The 23,596-nt window shown below is 37.4% G+C and overlaps 1 protein-coding gene across 2 annotated transcripts in view; it reads left to right on the forward strand.

Moving 5' to 3' along the window:
• RAPGEF4 (Rap guanine nucleotide exchange factor 4) overlaps nucleotides 1–23,596 on the forward strand; it is a gene marked incomplete at both ends in the record, with an annotated part of 142,283 nt that overhangs the window by 64,769 nt on the left and 53,918 nt on the right. Inside the window, 2 exons of one of the 2 annotated variants that reach the window (XM_079539254.1) lie at nucleotides 1,082–1,154; nucleotides 2,188–2,252. The exons of the other annotated variant lie outside the window; for it this stretch is intronic. Coding sequence (XP_079395380.1) covers nucleotides 1,082–1,154; nucleotides 2,188–2,252 — 138 coding nt within the window. The remainder of the gene's footprint in view (nucleotides 1–1,081; nucleotides 1,155–2,187; nucleotides 2,253–23,596) is intronic. 2 annotated transcript variants of the gene reach the window in all.

A 23,596-nucleotide genomic window follows, 5' to 3' on the forward strand; every position in this document is an offset into this window, starting at 1 on the left:
AATCTTTTTCATTAAAATAGGTCTATCAGGAAAGCTTTTTAACTCAATTGTTATGTGTGTTTACTTGAAACCTATGTGTATTTCTACTGACTGTTCATGTTCAGCTCACTGCACAACCTATGGACCACATAATACATTTTGTTTATGCTGATCAGCAGCATCCCTATTGCACAAGCTTGCTTTGTGGCTGTTCCAAAAAGGGGAATTATAATAGTTTATCCTTGACTATGGCAGTAGCATAGCGTGATTGAAAACCAGAATGTATCAGTTATTCTTTGAATGATTTGTATGTGACAAGGAAGTTGTGTGTTTTTTCCCCGTGGTGTTATATTTGTGGATTTCTTAAGCCCCAGACAGAGCTTTGAACCTTTTTCATCTTGTCACTGACATTCACTGAAGAAAAAAATCAGTTACTGACATCAATTACAATTATGTAGTTTACATTTGTACAAAGGACATTATTTTTACAAAATTTTATTTGACTGCCTGATTTATGTGAATGTATACATAGAATTGGTGCTGTGTCTGTTGCGTAGCCTTACAGTTTTGAAAACCAAACTTTTGCTTCCTTAATGTGTTAGAAGTACATGTTTGGAGTCTTAGCAGTAAATCCTGTCTGCTTCAAATCTGCTACTGAAATTATAGTGGTATATGAGTCTTATTCTTATTTCACAGATTTGTTTTCATCCTTACAATAAAGCTTGAGCTTTCTAGCTCAAGTTTAGCAGAGTGGTGTAGTTTCAAACAAGCTTTTAAGCAGTCTGTATGGGAAATCACACAACTAAGGGTGATATTAATTTATTAGAACCCTCCAAGCCATGCTTTGGGGAAATCAAGGAGGGAACTGTCTTAGCACAGCTCTTGATAAAATAAAGACAGTGTGCTCAAATCAAGAACACTAGCCTTGTAGCACTAATAGTAAAGACATGTCCAACTGTCTCAGTCACGATCTGCTTGTGGGCATGTGAAGTATGAAGCAACAGGCACGCAGATACAAGTATTACAGCATCCATCTGTACTCATACATCTCTACTGACTTATACATCTGTAACTGATTGAATTTGCCATTGCTGTCTTTCAGAAATACCGACAGTATATGTCTGGACTTCTTACTCCTCCTTATGGTGTTATGGAAACTAGCTCCAACAATGATAGTAAGTATGAGAAAATACAAATCAAATGTTATGGAAATTAGAGGGAAGAAGAAAAAGGTCGATGAACATCTTCTGGTTTGTGATGTGAGAATTTAAATGTTAAATTCAAGTCAGATATTCAACAGATATTTCTGTTCTGCATAGGAGGAAATAATTTGGAACTTTCTTTATTGCTTTCTTAACTGTATACAACTGCATACAGAACTGTACACAAATCTGCACTGATTGTATTATGTCACGTAGCATTTAACTAGCTGTATTTTACTAGCATTCCACAGAATGTATGTAGCATCTACATTTTACGGACTGGCTGACTTACTATTATTATTCTCTAGTTATGGTATGCTATGCAACTTATTTGATAACATGAGTTAGTATTTGGAAATAGAGCCTGCAGCGGGCATGCTGCTCTCTGACCCTAGTTACGCAGGTAAATAAGTTTCAGTGTGGTTTTGCCTCATGAGAATCTGTCAGACTGTGGGATAACAGTTTAAACATGAGTCCAAGGGCTGTCTTTGGAACGTACCACTTCTGTTAATTCAAAGAATTTGCACTGAATTGCCAGAGGATTACTTAGATGCCTACTTAGATGCTATCTAATGGCCTACTCTTGCATCAGTAAATTTTGGGCCATATGTTTTGTGATCAGTATATTGTACATAGCACAGTGTAGCATAACTGTCCTAGGTAGTACAAACACAGTGCTGCATCTGACTTCCAGATAATAAAACACAGATAACATCAAATGAAAAAATATAACTAATTCTTGTATATGTACTTCAAATAGTAAGTTGCGAGCAAGTACAATTTCTAGCAACCTTAAACTCAGGAGCTAACTTTCTTTTTCTTTTTTCTAATGGAAGAATTTTGCCAGAATAAATGTTCTTGTTTTTTTTTTTTTTTTTTTAATCTAAAAATCATATATGAATATTTATGTTATCAAAGTTTTAAAGATGTCAAATTCCTTAGTAATAAATATCTCTTTTGTGACATAAAGAATATGCAGTATTTATTTACTGTATTCTTTTTTCAGGAATGCCAGATAAGGACAGTATGTCAAGCGGTGCTCTTTGCCAAGTTTCTAAAAATTATAGTAAGGTAAACAGCTTATTTTTGCCTTTGGATTTTGATGGGAAACTTTTGGTAATGGCATTGAATTGAGGGGAAAAAAAAAAAGGCAAAAATGCAAAGCATGTGGCTGATGCATGTGATAGCAACTTATAAGGATGCTTTAGATGTATTATAAAGCTGGAGAAAGCAAAGGGAACATCTGTGAGAGTTTGTGTCACATTCTGATTATCATCTCCCTGTAAAGAAGGTAGGTGGTGAAGGCAAGGAAGAAAGGCATCTTGGTGATAGGACCTGAACATAGCCAACTGATCATAAAATTCAGAGTTCTGTTTTAAGGCTATACTGAGTCTAACTGATGTGTAGGCATAGTTCAAGCGCTTTGCACAGGGTGAATCTTATGCTGTGTTCGGAGTGCAGCTGTATTTCCCAGTTCCCCTTTATAAAGAGTTCTGTGCCTTTGGTCTCACCAGATTAGGACTCCCATGAAAGAACTTGTGATTATTACTATGCTGGCATTCTGCAATTATAGTGTGGGAAGAACACTATAGTATTGGACATTGGTGTGAAGATTCTAAACTTTTAGGGTTTATTTTATAGAGAGAGTAGGAAGGTTATAGTAATAAATAGCTCCATGGATGCCTCCTTTCTGGATAAAGGAATTTAATTGGATGCATTTTTGTGATGTCTATAGATGGTAAAAGGATTTTTTGTTATATAAAATGCATCTCTCGACAGCAGATAAAGACAATATTTTATGTAACTACTTCCATCTCTCTGTCTGTCCTGCTTCATTGAGGGTACTTTCTTAATTGTCACATTTAGCCTTTAATAAATGTATAAATGAAATAGTATGCGGTTCCTTTTGCTTGTCTTATTCACTGATGTTGTACCACTTCCTGACACAATGTTACCCTTTATGATAATAAGTATTCTTCCATGCTTTAAGTAATAATTCATAGATACTTTTGTATCTCTTACTCTGTAAGCATCTTAAAAAGATTTGAAATGTCAGTGTTGTAAAGGAGCACTTGCAAAGCTGTACATGAGAGTTAAGACCCCTCAACAAAAGCGTCAAGTGTAGTATCCAAACTGAAAGATGCATTATTTTCTGAAGGAGGTAGAGCTAACAAGTTAAATACATCCTGGTCCATACTGGTGGTATTCCTCCAGTGATGGGCAGTAATACTTGGCTAAGAAGCATATGCACTTTCAGGTTCAGAGTATTTTAGAAACCAAGCAAAGTCTTGTGATTATCACTGCTGCTGATAGCTGTGCTTTTCTAGCAGAAGTGGACTCTTTGCATACAAAGTAATGTTCAATTGTGTTGGAGACAGAACTTGACTGGGAAACCTTAAAATTATTCAATCACTTTTACAGGAATTAGGTCCTTAGCAAACTTAGCTTCTCTTCCAAGACACGTAAAACAGTCATCCTTTTCCCTCCCATGCTCTGTAGACATTTCAGTGGAGAGAAACTGAGAGAGTAAATATGTGACAGATGCTTGTCACCTTGTTTTGTCCTGGAGGAGCTCAGACAGTCCCATGACAAATGTAGCAGTACCTACACAGCACAGAAATAGTTCATGAATTCTAGTTCAGTGTTTTTGCCGTATGTCCATAGTTCTAATTCTGTTAAATGAAAGGTAAGTGTAACAGAAGTAAATACTTATTTTATTTACTGCTTGCGAGCTTCTTTCCTGCATTTTAAAATAGTACAACTGTTACAGCATTACACATCTAGATCATTGTGTCCTGCTATCAGTTTTGAATGATCAGAGAAAAACTATGATTGCAGGGCCAAATTCCCAGAAGTGTTGCCAGCTATTTGAAGTACAAAGCAACAAGCTACCGGAACACAGTCTGTGTTCATATGTTTTATATATTTTGTACGTTCCACTGTCATATGCGGCTGCAGAAATTGCTAATGCATTCAGTCAGGGAAATGGTAGTGTTTGCAGAATATCTTTGAATTACTTTATCTTGTTATTACTGGAATGATGCTTGTAGGACTGACAGCCAAGGGTGAGGCCTGCAAGCTGCTCCATAATGGCCTGACAGACTGAGCAAGGGACTTTCTGAAATTCAGAGAAAGTTTCTCAAAGTCTTTCATGTTGCAAGAAGACATTACATGCTTAGAAGGAGATAACATCATTTCTTCAGTAATGTTAATGATACATTTATATCTGTTTCTCTGGTTTAGTTTTGCAGGGAAATTAATAACTATAAATAATTCTAATAAAATCAAATATATTCCACTCTTGATGTAGAAAAATGCATGTTTTTCTGTTATAGCTTGTGCTGAGCCATTTTTAAGGACTATAATAGTTTATTTTCCATGTTTGCTAATTATTTGGGTTTCATCTTCATAGCTTATTTTTTTCTCTTATCACATCTCTTATTTTTTTGATGAGTAATGCAAGATTTTTCTTTTAATGTATGCCTTGACATTTTCTCACCATATGGGGATGTTTGCTTTTCCTAGTTCATTAAAATCTATTAAAAAGAATTCTGTTTGGAGAAGGCAGCAAAGAGATTTTCTAACACCAAACAAGAATTAATTTGCATTTAGGATTACATTATTGAGCATCACTTAATACAATGTAACAGTTAAATTGAGCATAAAATACGTGGAATATGTTACACTCTCCAGTTACATCTTGAGAAATGGAAACAGAATCAAATTTAAGCCATATTAAATAAGGAAAAATCACACATCATCTGTCTTTCTAACTAGTCAGTCTGATATCAGTGCAATGGTCTTACTAGCTCCAGTTTTTGAACCTTCTGATGGAATAGATTGGGATGTAACTGGATCTGCTAGGTGATTATAACCATAAAGCCAAAATGACAAAATCAATAATAATTTCAAATACATTTTTGGAAAATATACAGAAGAGTACTTAAAAGACAGGGGAGGTCAGGCTCCAGTGAGCAGACAGAATAGGTAGTGGTTCTTTCTCCATATATTACCAGCAGAGCTGGCAGCAGGGTTGCGTGGTGGTTCCACTACAAGATCTTGTTTTTACAATTTGGCCGGTTTCTCACTGCTTAGACTGAATTTTTTCATGCTGAGAGTTTGCTCTGGCTGATTTTTAAGTGGAAATATATCAAACCTCTCTGACATTGAGGTTGGGGGGGAAATGCACACTGCAGGTTAAATAGCTTTTCCCAATGATACTCGGACAAACCTGTCCTGTCGACTAGGAGCTTGACATTTAGGGCTTGTTCTGACAGGAACGAGTGCTATTGGTGACTCTACAAAATAAGCCATCATATTATGCCTTGAAAAACATCATTTGAAACAGACTAATTAGGGGCACATAGAAGTTTTTCCATGCAGGCTGTGTGCCTTGCATGTAGAATTCCCAAACTATGTCTTTGGTCCTGCACTGCTTGGACATTACTGTGTCCGTGGTGAACAGTATGTTTTTTGTTGCAGTGGCTGGTTCTAGCTGTTAGAGTAACATTTTGAGTTCCAGCCAGAGACTGTAAATAAGAATGATTCTTGTCTCCCCTGTACGTTTACACCCTCTAGCTGGGAAAGGAGTAGAGAAATAGCCCATTGCTCTCTGGAGACATGAGATATATGGTGGTTTTAAAGTAGAAAACAGCATGTCACAGAAAAGAGCTGCACAGACACAGGAATGAATGTGAATGAGAGGACAGTCCAACTGAGAGCATGAATCTTCACTCTACTGTGGTGCTTGGTGCTGCATGTGTTTTTCTGCTGTCAGAAAATGTCTAAAACTCCTTTGTATATTCAGCCCAAGAGATGATGGGAACAATCCACAAGAAGGATAGAACTCTCTGATTAATGATAATTATTCTATTTATTTGAGTAGTTGATAGTAAAAAAAAAAAAAAAAAAAAAAGTTCTAACCATGTTGATATTTCTAGTTGAAGTTCTGTGTTCTTTTCTGTAATGTGCAGTTCTTTTCTCCATAGAGCAGTTTGCTAAAAGAGCCCCCACATTCTCAAGAAATGACACCAAAAACAAACAAGAAGCCCAACAACAAAAATAGTCTGCATGAAAGGGAGGCTGAAAACTCAAGTGCTTGAAAGCAAAGCTTCAAGAGTGAAGGTTGACTGAGCAGTGTTAATGAAGTCCTCTTATCCGTGTTTGTTATGGTGCAGACTTAATTTCTTCATGTTTATTATGGTACAGACTTTGATTACCTACTCATATGCATTTTTCCTGTGGCACATTCAATTAAAACAACACCTCACCTCAAAAAATCATGCCAGTTTTCTTTTTCTGCAACTTAATCTCTATGGCTGCTTTGAATAAATAAATAACCTGCAGAAATCTGTATCCTTTGTGTTAAAGCCTACATCCTTAAAGAAGGAAAGTGCTTCTGCATATCCTGAAGGAGACATACTAAACACAGAAGATGTAAGGAGATTAATTGTATGAATTAGCACAACTTAGTCTTGATCCCAGGTGAAGATATATGTATATCTTTTTTTTTTTCTTTCTGAATTTTCTTATGTTTTGTTGCCTTTATCTTCCCCGTGTTGTCTTTAGTTTCTGTTGTGATAAAGAATTGCAGGAGCTCCCTCTAGTGCATGAAGTAATATTCAGAAAATATGCAAAACAAGTCTGTTAAATTTACAGGCTGGAAAGTCTCTTTTGTGTTTTTGATGTAATTGCTTGAAATCCTTTAGAGTGGAAGCATATTGAAAGTGACTTATTTGAAGATATTTTTGTAAAGCAAACCTTCATTCTGTAGGATGTGCAGGAACTCATCTGAAAGTTACCTTTTTACCCAACTTCTTTCCTGATTAATTTTGACATCAAAAAATGTAGATTGGTTTTCCTTACTGAACTTTCAGTAAGGCTTGGATGCCATGCTGATTGGTATGTATTTAAACAATTGGAATTATTGTGAAAATGTAATTTACTATTTTATCAACTTTAACTGCATTTTATGAAAGCACACTTAAGAGATCTTTCAGCTGACAGAGAAGGACATAATCTAAGTGTTAATTCCCAAAATACTGACATTTTCGACATTACCGGGCAAATGAATATTTGCTTATTTCAATTTTCAAACACTTAACTGTATCTCTGGGCATTTTGAAGTATATTGTTTGTGAAGATGACAACACAGTTCGCTAGATGCAGCCTTGAAGAGTCCATGCAAGATACAAGTAGTAACCGTGTTCACCCACCACATTAGCTACTCTAGCAAAAACCATAGTAATTCCACTTCTGATTTCCCTGTCGTTCAATTTTCTTTTCCCAGATGACTGAGAAGAAAGCTTATCTTTTAACATATTCAGTAGACTATCAGATGTGAAGTTCGATAGACAATTAGCTTAATACTAAAGGAAATTTTTCACATGCCCACGAAATTCAGAGCCTACAAGGCTGAATTAAAGAGAAAGCAGTAAAGCTAGCGGTGAATTTATAGATGGAATGACAAGATACTCATTTGGAAGTGGTAACCTCTCTAACATTTACATAAAACTTGTTGTAGAAGAGTTGTTTTCTGTGTGAATGTTTTATGTAACTGTCCAGTAGGAAGCATACACTAATTCCTAACCTTGCCTGGGTTCTATGCCAGAGTCTGTTGTCCAATAAAATGTTAACACAGGATTAAAAAAAAAAATCCTTTCATTTTCTGTTTTAAAGTGGTTGCATAAAAGCACTCTGTGCAACTATTTCTAAATAATGTCTTCATGCAGTCCTAACTACTGGCTACTTTTATGCAAAGGTAAAATATGCTTAGATATCTGTTCTTAATTTTGCACTGAGGTGCTTAGGGTTCATTTGTCAACACAGCCTGTAACTATTTGGCTAGTGCAGAGGCTGTGCATATAGTTCCTGGCCATGAGTCACATGGTGACAGCATATGGCAGGAGATATAACAAAGACAAAAGTGTGATGTGAGTAGGAGTCTGTGACAAATACGTTTTTCATATGTTAGTGATGAACTTCATCATGAAAAATGTGAAGGTCTATATGTCATCAGAGCTCTTTACTGTAAACAGAATTGTTAGTAGGGCTGCAGGTTTACAAAAGTAAGTTTAATGTAAGATAAATTTTTGCAGAACCATCGGGGAAGTTTCTGGGGCACGGCTGTCTGTAGTTCTAGCCATGTGGAGATTATGTACAGCTGTAGGCTTTCCTTCCAGACACCAGTGTGAATAGCAATGCCTCAAAGAAATGCTTGTGCCGCTTCATCATCTTTTATCCAATGCAGCTGTCTGATGATCTGTAAAATATCTGTGATCCGTAATTTCATTGTGTCTCCTGAATTCTGGAGGCCATAACAGCAGTTTCTATTGGAACCTATTTATTCTAATCATATAACAAAACTTCAGTCTGACCAAGAGAGAGCTAGCCAGACTCGTCTCAAAATGGAATTTGTAGTTGTGATCAGCGATTCTCCTTTGATCTTTTATAGTACCAGAAGGAATAATATCGTAGGGGGAAATATAACCATAAAAAGAGTCCTTGGTTCAAATTGCTGCTTATCTATCAGTGTGCTTGTCAAAATAACTTAATTTTACTTCATAACATTCTTGATCCAGTTCAGGGATCCCTGTTCCTTGAAGCCTTCCATGAATTTGAAAGAAAAAAAAACATGATCCCTACTTATGAAATGAGGACTTTTCATTGTTGTGACTCAGGACAGAATGAGGGATAAATAAAGTATTCTACAGCATAGTGAGATTGCTGAGAGAGACAAGACTTCTCTTGGTACCTTTTGAACCTTTTACAGCAAACGGCGGAATTTTGCAACTTAAAGGTCCTGAAGAAATAGTTTTATCTTGAATTTTGATCTCTTTTTCTAAGAATAATAACAACACTGGACTGGGATGAAATATATCTAGGTGTTTTTATGTTTTAAAATATAAGCAAATGGCCACATTTATCTTGGGAGATGATAATAGGAAAAATCATGAATAATACCTGGTAATACAGCACAGTTGTGTTGTGAACAATGAAAAGAGTGTATCCCTTTTCTATCCCAATTGCAAAATATCTCTGGAACAACCATTGCTCATTTCTGAGGAATAGAAAACTGAACTTGAAAGAACGTGTCTATATCTGTATGTAAGTGTTGCATGACTTTTTTGAGGCATTGTGAAGCTACCAGAAAGACCCAGATCAGAATAGTGTGGGTTTTATCATGAGGAAGAAATGAAAAGATGAAGAATTGAGGGGTGGGGAGGAGAGAGAGACCTTCCATCTCCAAGGTAACAAGTCACATTCTAAACTAAATGTTAGAAGTAAGCAATGCGAGTTTTAAGTTCCTTGACTTCTATATTTGAGAATTGCATAACATGTAAGATGTACTCTGCATTTGTCTCAGCCAAGAGACTCTTCAAGCAAATGTTATTTTTGTGCTCTCACTCCTCTTATTGTTTGTTTTCCATGTCAGTCTTTGTAGCAATTTGTTTGCATCCTAATACTATGTAATTCTGATTTGTACTGCCTGCTATGATGCAAAGAAGGACTGCTCCAAGCAGCTTGCAGCCACAGAAAAGACGGACTGACCGTCAGGCAGAAAGGTGCTGGTTGCTTCAGAACCTTGTAAGGCACACAACTTACACGTGAACTTATATTTTAACTGATTTTTTTTTTCTGATTTTTTTTTTTCTTCTGTGATCATCCTGGAACACACTGGGAGTGGGAGGACAAAGTTCGGAAGTCAACAGACAAATGAAAAACTGAGTGATACATATTTATTTATTTTGCTATTCAAAAGGTATCTGCCTTACAGTTTCATTTGTTAGACTAGGAATGCTGAGTAAGAGCAGTAAGCAAGTACTTGACTGCTCCCAGTGTAACCTTTCCAGAACTAGATTTCAGAGGTGATTGGGGCGATCTAGGGAAGGCAATTTGGATACTAAAATGTTTCCTCTTTGTGGGAATAAAGTGCATTTTCCCACTGTTGCCTAATTGAATGAGTATTGTTGCCATAGTTTAGACAAATACAATGAATAAAATGAAAATAAGAAATTCCAAGAAGATGCTAGAAATTGTGGAACGTTCATTATAGTGAAGCAGCTGTGGAAAGTTATTTGGATATGAAAATCGATCTTGCTTTCAGTTGTGTAGAGCAACATAGCGCATAGCTTTACCTGCCAGTGCTGGCAAGGGCAGTCTGACAGTATGTACTGTGGAGTCACATTTAATGACTCTTGTTCTATGGCTGTGTCTTTTGTGTGATTCTGTCCCAACCCGTAAAAACATGCACATATGCTCCATTTATCTCTTGCAGTTGAAAGGCAGAAAGAGCGGGTAATTACAGTGGAAAAAAAGAAAAGGTCCTTTTCAAGGTTCATGTCTTCAGGCAAGTCAAGCGTATACAAGTAGCATTTGGCACTTATATTTGAAACAGCAAAGTGAATTTTTTGAATCTTATAATTATTTTTTCAAGTTTGGCAGACGAATTAGGTCAAGGATCTTAAAATCAGATTCCATTTAGTTACTCATTTCATCTCTGAGAGCACTTTGACTTCTTGTCCTACAGTGCATGCAGGAAATTGGAATTCCACAAAGTCGAATATAGTTCTGAAGTAATCAATGTGTCTGACTTAGCAACATCTTTTCTTTAGCTATGTACAGATGACAAAAATTTGAGAGGTTAATAAATAGTGTGGAAAAGCAAGCTGTCCAGCGACTTTTGTTTTTTCTTAGTGTTGCCTAGATGTAAGCCAGGAACCTCATGTACTGACAACACCACCAAAACTATGGAGCTCAATTACAGCCATTTGGAATGAGAAAAGCTGAGGCAAAAATGTCAGATAGCTACAAAAGAGATGAAAATGTAATTGGACTGGTATTTCCCGTGATGTTAGGGGCAAATGCAGTTTGGGTATTTAAAGATTTATGTTTTTTCATTATTTATTCTTTTTGTAAATTTCCTTCTGGAAGAAAACTTGGCAGAAGAGTGTGAATGTTTGATCTCTGCATGCTTTATCATCAGTGATGCAGCTGTCTTAAAATTAAAGGTTGCAGTTAGTGAGGAAATACAAATACATATTGCTGAGTTGGCTAACAGAGAAATGAAAAGAATACATAATTTGGGTTTTGAAGTAAAAATGAGGAGGGGGAAAAAAGCATACTTCCATTACAAGTTACTACATTGCTGCTAATTAGTGTTATCCAGTCACATTTCTTTTCATCTTAGGAAATAAGCACATATAAACAATTTGTATAACAACCTTAAATATAAACTGGATGGAGGAGGAGCCAGTAATTTAATGGGGGTGCATTATGATTAAGTCTTTGTAAACTTCTCAGTACCGCTTTGTTCACTCTCACTGTGTAAGGTCACTGACTTCAAATACCTGAATCTGAGGGGTCTCAAAGGAGCATCTCTCATGCCACATTCTTCCCTTGTAGCATTTTGCACAGTGGTTCAGCTGGTTATTTCTCACCTGAACCGTAAACTAATTCAGTCCACCTGAGAGCCCCACAGGTGTCAGCAGTGTCCTCAGGCAAAGAAGCAGATAAGGGTGACTGGGCAGTAAGCCATGGTGGGAGCAGACCTTATGGTAAGAGAGCAGAACTGTCAGAAGAACATTAACCTTTTTTTTCCTGAGCTTAATTTTCTGCTCTTCTACCTGAGATTTAACTTCCTGACCAGGGGTGGAACACAGCAGTCTTGCTTCAGGCTGCTGTGAACTATCTGGGGTGTTAAATATCTAACCTCTGGACAAAGCATTGCTGGGCTTGTCAGCTGTGGGCTGTGAGAATCTCTGCAGCCTTCTTGTATCTTGTATCTGCAGTCATCTTCAGCTGCTGGGTGGGCAGAGGAGCAGCAGACTAGGCAAGTTTTCATCAGGCCTTCTTGCAGTGCTGTTGCAGCTCACTGCACAGTCACCCACAAATCTGTATGATTTCAATCTCAAGCGCCTAAGCACAGATTTGTATGATGTATTCCTGTTACAGCTGTAATACTCATGCAGAAATAGGCAAACAGTTGTTCCTCTCTCTCTCTTCCCCTCCCTCTTCTTGGGTTGTCTTAATTGTATTCAGAGACAGCCTAAATTAGGGACTGTGGTCTGCTAACTGCTGCATTCTGGCACCTGTTCCAAATGAGTCTGGGAAATGGGCCCAGGAAAAGCCTTTTGTCGCTAGCTGCGCAAGGTTCCTCATCTAGTCTGGCAAAACTCTAGGGGTCCACAAGATAAAGCAGTCTCACCCTTCCTTCTTTATTTTTCCTTTGTCTTCTTTTTTTTTCCCCCTTTTTCTGTCTCCTTCCCTTACCCCCCCCCTCCATTTCAGTTTGCACTCACCAAATGATAGTGCGCTTCTGCAGATTACAGGGGGATGTTGCAAAAAACATCTTGACAAACCTGTAAAAGTAAGTTTTGTTAAATTTCTTCTCCTGTAAATGTTTATCTGCTGCTCTGCAGTAGTTCTGGGCCTCTCTGTGTAGCAGTGGCTCTCCCATCTTCCTGGGATAGTAGTCCAAGCTGGGAAGTGAGGAGGGAGAAGGAAACCAGGAGGCTGCCTAAATGCTACTCCATCTGTTCGATTTCTTCAGTGTTACAGTCAGTGTTCTTGATAGACTGCCTTTTACTTGGCTTTTCTGCTGTGAAGCTTGGGGTGGAGAGTATGGACTGCTGCCTGGGAAGTGCTGCATGACCTTGTGGCACTACAGATACTTGGCAATCTGCAACAATGTTTATTGGCCTTTACTGTTCCAGAGGTTCTTCTGGGGAGGATGTACTACCCTTTTCCCAAGGTAGTCTCTTAGACTGACTGTAATGGAAAAGCTGCATATTTATGCATTTTTTCAGAAACGTTTGGTATTTTAGACAAACATGTCAGCTGTGAGTATTCTGTGTGATCAGTGTCTCCAGGCTGGTTTGGATTACGGTAATTAAACTTCTCTGCAGCAGTGAGCATTAACTCTTCATCTTCATGCTGTGATTTACTTAACCTAATGCAGAAGTAGCTATCTAATGCAGAAGTAGCTATCTTTTATACAGCCTACAGCCGTCCTCTCTAAGGAGACAGTTAAGCCAAAGAAGATTTGGAGTTTATGATTAAAAAGGAGGTGAGCAGTTGAGAGATGGTAGGGACAGAATTTCAGTTGAAGGAAGCAATGTTTTTAGTACTGATGTGAAAATTAACAGCAACATTAAGGATAAAAAGAAGAAAGGAGATAAATTACGAAATACATACAACAGGTCCCTTTCCATTTCATGAAGACAGGGTTGGTTCTGTGATGTCCCTATAAGCTAGACATCATAGAATTTACAGAACTTGAGATACATACTGAGAGGTAAAAAAAAGGTCATTTCTTTCAGAAACAAACTGTAGAGAATTGGGATGTAAAGAGATGTGGCTAGCTAGGGAAAATGTCAGGTAGAGTAATTCTACCTCTCTGTATCAGTCCTGAATTAATTATTTTAATTATTCCAGTGTTCTGTGAGCATTTCTGGAACTTCCTCCCCCACCCCCCCCATGCCCCCACGTTGCAGTAGAGGTCCATTTAGCAGCAGAAGATGCTCACATTATGCATATAAGTGTCTGAGCCCAACTGGTTATTGGGGACGGTGACCTGAAACTCAAAACAATAAAAACGAATGTGAATGTGTTGATTTAAATGGCAGCAAACTGGGCAGTTGCAAGCTCTGTAGGAAGGTGGGAGGGGGTAAGGAGCAAATCTATAAAAATGGAATCTTTATTATTCCATACTAATTATGTTTTGTTCAGATATGTAGGATTTGCTAGTATTGTTCTTTTACTATTTTCCTTAGGAATGCCGACTACTCACACAGATGGGTATTAGCTCATTTGTATTTTATTTACTGATTATTCTAATTGTATTATGGAATTAATATGAAAATCAGGGGATGTTAATCCATATTTTTTTCAGATCTAATAATTTGATTCCAAGTACCCTTGTGTGATTTTAATCAATACAGTTACTTCCAATGAAGTATCAGAACAACACTGAATTAACTGATTGTATGTACGTCAGTTATGAGATTCATTTTATGCTGGTTAAATCTGTGGGATTACAGTTAGGTTTTATTGTGAAAGAGAAGTTCCTACCCTTTATAGCCGTTATTTTCTCCCTGAATTTATAACGTTGGACTTCTCCCTTTGCTGAATAATCGGATCCTGATGTCTCTTGATGTTGGAAGGGGAATTTGATGCTCCTGAGTTGTCCTCAGAAGATGCATATTGCTTCCTGTGATTTGGTTCTGAGCTGTGAGGGCTGTTGTGTCCCAGGCAGGAACAGAAGCTGTCTGATGTCAAAACCACTAGGAAAAAGGGTGTTTGCATAAGGAAATAAAATCTGGTATTCAGATGAAAGCACCCAGTAAAGTGCACAGTATTTGATATAGATGGGGCAGGACAGTTAACAGGTTCAGCATATCAGCACCGTAGACTTTGACAAGGCTTTTGAAGTCAGGGAGAAAGAGAAGTTTTGAGGAAGATAAGAAGATTGTTTTGTGGATATTTGCCAAGAGCAGAATGCTTGTCTTTTTCACTGATGCACAAATAGGTAAATTAAATAGAAGTGCTTGAATGGGCTTTATGTTTATGACAGAAGACTGTAAGCTGTTGAAGTAATACTGGGCTGAAAGAAAAATGTTTGTGCTTTTTAAAAATGTGTTCTGGTCTAGCATTTATTGTGGGATTTCTTCTGTTTACTTTCATATGCTACAGAAACAGCCATTTACCTGTATTAGAAAGTATATTCTATGTAGGTGGAAGAGATCTATGTAGATCATTAAAAATCATGTGATTTCCTTCTGTGAAGTAGCATAATGGATGATGTTGCATTGGATATTGCTAGATTATTCCTTCTCAGTTCATTTTTATAAATAATTCATTTCTGAAAAGGATGACAGGAAGAAGGAGGAGTAGATAGAGCAGTTGGAATCTGACACAGCTGTGCTTCCTTCCTTCAGTGTTTCTTCATTTCGTGTATGTTCACACAGTACACTGTCCTGAATTGAGAGACGGAGGAACCTGGAATCACCAGAAGAGACACAAAACAGGTTTAAATTAACATGCCTTCTCTGCTTGCCAGAGATGTTATCCTGATGCTGCTCTCCCTGAGGAATTCAGGATGTAATCTTCAATGAGCCCCATGTCACTTTGATGACTTCCTTTTTTTGTTAAAAACATTATAAAATACTTAGGGTGAAATTATAGTGACTTGACTTCCAGGATTTTGCTTGCAACATTCAGTTGCTCGTTCTCATTACTTGTCAGTGATGTGAATAGACACTGTCATCCCCATTTTACAGATGGAGAAGTTGAAACACTTTGAGGCAGAACAACTATCTGAGGTCATGTGATAAACTAGTATCGCTCAGATGACAGTAGGGCTCTTGGCTCATTTGGGTGTTGTTTTCACTACACTGAAGAGTTTTAACAGGGTCACAATTTCACCCCTTAATTCACACTCTATCCAGTTTTTGCACCTAAGACTTCATCAAGTATTTCTCAGAGGGCAGTTCTAGTGATGGTTTGCTCAAGGCATGGGTCAGTCCATATAGCCACATTTGTCTACAGGCATGGCTCCTGAGAGCTTTGGAGCTTGCATGTGCAGAAGTTACAAAGGAATCTGGAAACAAATCCTCCAGAGCTTGTCAGTCTTTAGCTTCAATTTGGTTTGCTTTTGAATTGCTTATCTGAAGAATGTATTAGTGGCAAGTCTTAACATTGCTGTCTAATATTATTTTAATTTTTCGTCTTCATTATAGTTTGCTTTTCAATATGTATTTCAAGTAAACATACTGTTAAAGCCATAGATAATAAGAAAACAGTAGTTCTCAGGCGATTAAAAAAAAAATCATTGATTCTTTTGTAGATTAATAAAATGCAGCAGCAGAGCAGCCTGTAACAATATTGGATTGAGATTCCTTATGACAACTGTAGCCACACCTCTACCAGAATATCAGGAATGCTCACAGTGGTGTTAACATTTTCTGACATTTTATTCAATGCATGCAGTGTAGTTGTAACAGCTGTTTCATTGTAGTAGGAAAGTAGAAAAATGACAGGAAAATAAGAGATCATTAGGCATGTTCTGGCTTTTTTTGTGCACTGGTCATGGTCTGTTTCAATATTCTTTTTTCTCTTTGACATTCACAGTGAGGTATCATTTTTGGTAATGGCTGAATCATTTTGTGCTAAGACGGATAGGCATTTACAGTTTGTCAAAGAAACGTTGTAGAAGTGCTAAATAATGCAATTTCAGTTTAACTTTCTAAAGTAAATTTACTACACTAATAGTGTTTGAGATTGTAAAGGGACACATTTTCCTGTTTATGCTATTAATGCATTTAGATTGCTAAAGAAAAGCAATTTTGGAATGGGCTTTAAAATATAGCTTAATCTTTACATTGCGTTACGTTTAGACAATGTAGATTTTAAAAGTTAATGTTACTCTGAATATTTTGAGAGTAGACCATTTACTGTTAGTATGCAAAGCATTTTACTAAGAAATTACTAGCATTCCTTTCCCCAAAGAGGAGAAAGTGAGACACAGTGCAATGATGTGACTTGCTCAAGGTCATGCAGTCAATTAATTCTAAAAATGAATAAAACTGAGCTGTCTTAACTAATATTCTTGACAATTTATACTAGTCTGTTTAGTTTAGTTAGCTTGTACTTAGTTAAACCTCTGGGTGATTAGATTACAGTTGCTGTCATTTTTTGAAGCTCACATGATGTGAAACAAGTTTCTGTGGAGGTTCCATGGTTTTATAGACATCTTTGTGTCTCTGTTTTCCTCCATCTATACTTTGTTTGGCTTTCCACTTCTGCTGCTTATAGATGTTTCTTAAGAAAGTATGATCATCTTTTGTGAGCATGGGTAACTTGAAGATGCTTCAATAATACTGATTTAGAGTGTTTAGAAACTAGCTACAGGTCAATTGAATTCTCACAGTGTTAGCTATACATAAGTGAAGGGAAGAAACAAGTGCTTTTTCTGTGTAATTTGTCCTTTGCTAATCACAAAGCGTTGCTGAATCAATGACGGAGATGGCAGGAGGTTGGTTGTTGTCAGGTTTGGATTTTTCCAGTTATGAGACCTGAGGAAGCACTTTGTCCTTTGACTATGGATGCTGTTTTGTGGAGAGCAGGCAGTGGAGAGGGCAGATTGGTTCTCCAGGTAAGTGCCTTTGTGGAGAGATACTATAGTATCCAAAATGTTTCCAGCGTGGTAATAGTGCCTGTGTTTCTATTTGCACTTCTGTATTCCAGAGCTGGGTGAGGTCTCCCTGGAGCTGTGACTGCAGTCTGGTGAGGCTGGGGCTCAGCGCTGGTGCTGTGTCTCACAGTCCTGCAGGGCTGAGGAGAATCTGTCAGAAATGCCCAGAGCTGGGCGCGTGTGCCTAGGCTTATCACTGATCAGTGTATCAGCAGGTTATACATAGGTCTGCTCCCAAGATCCAGCAAAGGCTAACTGACTCCAAGAATTCCTACAGTGTTAGTTATATATTCTGTAAGACTGAGATAAAAAAATGCTTTTCAAACAACCTTTTTACAACTGGATCTTTCACCAGCTGTTTCTCTGATGTTTTTTAGCAAGCTGCTTTCTCCACATGGATTGTTTTACCAAAAACATATTAGCAGACATGATGCAGTCTGCACAGATGCACTATTTCTGCAGATAAGACAGATAAGACTTAAGTTGCTCTATCCAAGATCACTTTCCATCTGGAAATGTATTCTCATTGCTATGTTACTGTATGCTCAGTCGTATACCTGATACCTGATATGCTCTTTACTCTCTACTGGTGGAAATACTGGTTTGTTTTGGGAAAAGAGCCATATTTGGATTTCCTATCTATACTCTGGGTATGAAATAGCTCACATAGCTAACGTTATAAAACAGGCAACTTTTTGAAAAGGATTCTATGGAACTTGAGAAAGACTGACAAGAATAAAAGGGGGAAGTGTTGCATAGGAGTGCTGTGAGGACTTCTGTTAGCTTTCAGCTCTATCGTACTGATTGTCTGCACTTTCACCACTGTTGTGAGAATGGTTTTCGTATGTTTTATTTTTTCATTGGTAAACCAGGAAGGGCATTGTTAGCCTTTCAGGATGCTCATAAGCAGATAGTTGAGCACCATTCTAAATTACAGGCACCAGACGACAGTTGGAACCGGTAAGAGCTAAAGATGCTCTACTTCCTGAAGTATGCCTAAAGAGAATCAGATGCTGTGGGCCTGACTTGCAACTCATTAAGTCAGTTACTTCCCAGTGATTTCAGTGGGTTTGGGTTGGACTCTAAATCACCAAGAGCATTAACTTCCAGTGGTGTAAAACAAGGAAACGTCTTAGTGATGCTGCTGTTGCTGTTGATGCTGCCACCTTTCAACTTGTGTGTCTTTTGTCCTTTGTTTTCTTTGGAACCTGTGCCAGCCAGCAGTAAAACAGATGTCATTTGCAGTTCTTTTCAATGCCCCAGTTGTAAATAAGGGATCAACGGTCCTGTGCAGGTTTATCTGATCACCCTAGTAACCTCACACACCTTATTTAACTCCAGTAAATACAGAAACTTGTTCTCTGCTTAAGATGATCTATACTGAGGTCATGGGAAAGAAACACGATTCACTGACTTTTATTTTCTTTCTTTTTTGTTCTTTGCAATACACATTTCCTACCTTAACATTTGAGAGTAAAAAGATCCATGTTGCTTAAAAAGATACTAATTCATATGTAAAGTCTCAGAAGAAACATCTCTTTACAGGTACTTAAAGGGAAAGTATTTTTATATGAGATGTCCTTGGATTTTTTTTCAGCAGATATGAACAACAAATACAGATGTCTTGTTAGGTCTCTATTATTGTTATTCACTGTATTGTTTATTTGTTTATGTGTGGTTTGCTCATTGATGTAGGAAGCACAGAAGTAAAGGAAACTCATGCCTTATAGATTGCAATCTAAAGCTCATTTCTTCAGAGGTTAGATGTGTGCATAATGTTAAACATTGGAATAGTGCTATTTAGATTTGGATGCATGAATATTTGAATCTTCAGAGGACTGCAAGCTAAGAATTTTACTTCCTCCGCTTCAACCCAATTTAAAGAGAGTTTCTATGATGGGCTTCATGAATGGTTTTCTTGAATGTGAATTCATAAATGTACAGAGATTGTTTGTCAGTGTTAAACTGAAAACCATTTTGCTTTCTCTTTCTACTTCCCTCTTCTGACACCTGTAGTCCCCTGTTCTCTACCGTCCAGATCCATCTACATCTTCTTTAAAGGCAACAGCAGATCATAGTAAACTGTCTGAGGGCACAAATTGGAAAAGGGCATGAAGTAGCTAAAGCTTGTCACTACTGTGGCCAAGAGATGGCAGTAATTTGTTAAACTATTATAAAAGATTTGCAAATTAGAGGTCTTCACCTGATAAGTTTTCCTCTGATTCAGAAGTCCTGGAAAATGTGATCAATAGACACATGCAGGTGCTTTACTCACATTATTTCTTCAAGAATCCAAGAATGTGTGAAGAAAGTAATTAAACAGACTGTACTCTACTGTTTTATGGGGAGAGCTCCCTCATTACTTCTTAGTGCTTTCTAATTATCCCTTAATGGAGGATCCAAAATTGTAAAGACTTGTAAAACTTGGACTTCAACCAAATTGTGATAATTATTATATGATTCCTTGCAAAATCCAGTTTTTCTGATGGGAAGTTTTTATAGGAGTATTGTATCTGCTATTAATGAATTGATATTATGCTTCTCTGTGTTTGCAGTATGACTTGCCTTTCTATTCCAAACCCAGTCCAAACCATATGGTTTCATTTATTGCGTTTCATCCTGTGGTTGGTGCAACCAAAGCTCAATGCAGTATCTTTGAGAAGCTGCAGCTTGGGCATGCAAGTGGTTCCTCGGTGGCTGCCTTCCTTTCTTCAGACCAGTGTAGTTGCTTGGAGGTTTTGTTATTGATCATCTCTTTCAGCATCACCTTCTGGCTGAAGTACTTTTAGACACATAAAGGTGTCCTTGAAAACTGCATAGTGCCACAGAAGATAAAAGATTTTTAGGAAATCATCTAGTCCATCCATGAGCCACGTGCACAACTGTACCTGTCACTCCTGACGGGCACCCTGTGTATTGTCTCAAGCCTCCAAAGATGGACGAGCCTTATCTCCCTGCCAGTGTGTGCCAGTATCGCTGTCTGTTCTGTTAGAAAAGCTTCACTGATGTCTAATCTGAATTCTTTCTCACAGCAATTTATACTCTGTTTTCTGATCTCTATGCAATGGACTGGGTCTGTTCTTTTTTCTTTTTAAAGGCCTTTTAAATCTGAAGAGTTTGGTGTTTTTTAAAATCGCACTCTATGACTTGTCTTTTCTGTAGCTAAACAACTTTGTTTGTTTTTGTTTGTGTTGTGCTTTCTCATTATTCTTGTTGCTGTTCTCTAAATTCAGTTGGTTTAGTTGGTTTTGAAGTTACGTATCCAGACAAGACACAGTGCTTTAGCTTAGGTCTTATCTAGATTGACTAATGCAGAACTGCATTATATATCTAATCAGCCACTTCATCCTCATACTGTATTTGTCACTCTCAGAGTAGTATGGCACTGGTTAATCAGCTCTGTTTAATATCTGTTATCAACCTTGTTTTTCTTTGAAATTACTGCAAAGACACTTGTTCCCTACTCTCTTTCTATAGCAGGTTATGTCTACTTCAGAAAAGTGGTCAGTACTATCTGTGTTGCATAATAACATCATGTATTTTCAGGCCAGTATCAAAACTGTAAGAAATTTATAAGCTTGTTCTCCAGTGAGTGTGCAGTCCACTCCATCCTGAAGTTCCCTGCAAAATCAATCACTGTACATTCTGCTTCATCCCACGCTAGTAGTATCAGATATATGATATGTTTTTGAGAACACTTTTCAAAACAGACCTTTAGTATGACTGCCTGCTGGGAAGTACTTCACTGGGAATTGCTTTTAAAATGGAGTTTTCCAACTGTCTTTGCACCTATTTTGTAAGAATTTAATCTGCCTTTTGTAGAAGAGAAGATCATATGAGCCGACACCAGAAGTTTTGCTAAATTAATAGAGGTGAAAATCTACTGGTTCTTTCCAACCCATCAACATTGCTGGATGGAAATTAGATCAGTTTGACATGATTTGTTCTTGATTAATGTATATCATGTGTTACTCAGCTCCACGTTCTTTTCCATCTGTTTACAAATGGACTTTTTTTTCTGGGAAGACAAGTTAGGCTGACATGTCTATATGCTTCAGTTCCCCTAGTTTTGTATCTTCTACTGCTTAGTCTGCGAGAACTCTCAGAGATGAGTGCCGATAGTTCTGAGATGGCTGCAGCTGTCTTTGGTTCATCAAACTTTTCAGATTTTCTGCATGTAATTCTCCAAAGCCGGCCAATTTGAAATTACTTAATTGACATAAAATTTCTCATCCATTCTTTTCATTTTTTCAGGCTGACATTTTAGTCTCTAACTGTGCTACTGTGTTATTAGGAATTCTAGCCATCTCTCTGCTGCTTATCTGTTTAATGAAGACTGCCAAAAAAACCCAACAAACTGCTTTTGGACTTTCTGAGTTATCTGACAACAGATTTCCTTCTGTTGAGCAAGCAGATCAATACTTTTCCTTTACTGTTAGTGTACTCCTGGAACATGTTTTGTAACTCCTTAAGTCCTTAAGTTTTAGTTTACTTTAGTAAACTAGTTTTAGTTTAACTCCTTAAGTTTTAGTTTACACTTGCCATCCATTTAGTTTTCCCTTCCCATCCTCCCACCCCTCCCCCAGCTTCCTCTGCAGGCATTTTTTCTTCCCAACCCATTTTTTTTCTATTTCGATGTTTTTATTTCCTTCAGAAAGGTGTTGACACTGGATCATTTCATGAAATCACCTTCATCCAAGACACTTTGTGCTTTTTCAATTGGTCCTTCTGAATTAGTCAGAATCTAATGCAGGAATGCAACATTCCTGCTGCAGATTCTCATGTTCTGATTGAGCTTTTACCTTGATTTCTTTTTTTTTTTTTTTTTTTTTTTTTTTTTTTTTTTTTTTTTTTTTTTTTTTATCATGTTGCATGCGTTCAGCTTGAATCTTATTTCTTCAAAAGTTCTCTCATATTCTGTTTCGATTAGAATAGGAGGTTTATTGATAGTTCTTCATTAATCTTTGCTTTTTTTCAATGACTGGTTTGATGCATTTTTGTTGTAACTGAATGAAAACTCACTACAGAGTAAAAAAGTGCATTCATTTTCACTAGTCTAGTGAAAGAATCTTTTATATAGTCACTATTCTAGAAGAGTCTTGTATTTTTTATGTTACATATTTTATCTCTCCTCTGAAGTATGTTCATATCTGGAAGCTAGATTTTAGTATATTATGCTTTGTTGATTAAAAAAAGTCTATTTTAAGTGTATAGAATTTAAAAATACTTTTTACATGACTTCAGTGCCATTTTAACCAGCTTATTAAGCATGTATTTCCTTCAGTCTCATTGAAATTCAACAGAATATCAAATCATTTTAAAATAAAATGGAAGCAAAAATTATTAATGCTCAGGGTGATGTCTCTGAATTTGTCATTCTTATCTACATATTTGAAACCTTTACTTGATGGTTTTGTTTGCATCAGAGGCAAATTACAAAAGATTCTTGCTTATTTTAGTATGTTTTAACCCTAAACACAGAATTCTCTGCACAGGTTCAGAACAAATATCAATGCAAATATCAATGTTCCACCCCCTTTCTGGTGGCAGAAATGTTTGTAACTTAACTGAATCTTTGAAAAAAGAGATTTAGTATTAAAAAAAAACCAGAACCATAATTTTTCATCTACAGGCCTCTCCATGCCATGCTTCTTATCTTTATTGATTTCTGTGACATGCCTCCCCCATCTTCCCCTTCTCAGCTGACCTCTAGTCTCTTGCTGCACTCCTAGTTCTAGCACTATCTGATTTCCACAAGGCCTTTGTTACAGCATTAAAATCCTGTGCGAGTTAGCAAACAGATGCCCATCTGATGGACACCAGTTCCTGGCAGTTCAGCAGTGCTTAGCGTAGAGGTGCAAGGCGTCTTTGCCACAGTGCACAGTCCTGCCCTGGCAGGAGACTTCTGTGTTAGGTGCAGACTGATGCTGGTGAGCCCAGGGCACCATATTCAGCCCTTGTATTGTGCCACACTGGAAACATATTTGGTCCTGTTAACTACTATTTGCAACATAGCTAAATGTTTTCCCAACAAGTCTGAGGTGGCTGCTGAAATTCAGTTTTGTTTTCCCTCCATTTCAAGAGTCATTTCAACCTCTGCTTTCCTTTTCCATCCATCCTGCAACATGCTTCCTCTCCCCCTCTCTTTCACCTCCTCATCTTGACCCTTTTAGTGGTCTGGCCTTTCACTCCTCCTCTTGCAGATTTAAGTCACCTGCTCTGC

Source organism: Tetrao urogallus (genome assembly GCF_951394365.1).
Source record: "Tetrao urogallus genome assembly, chromosome: 8".
Taxonomy (NCBI): Eukaryota; Metazoa; Chordata; class Aves; order Galliformes; family Phasianidae; genus Tetrao; species Tetrao urogallus.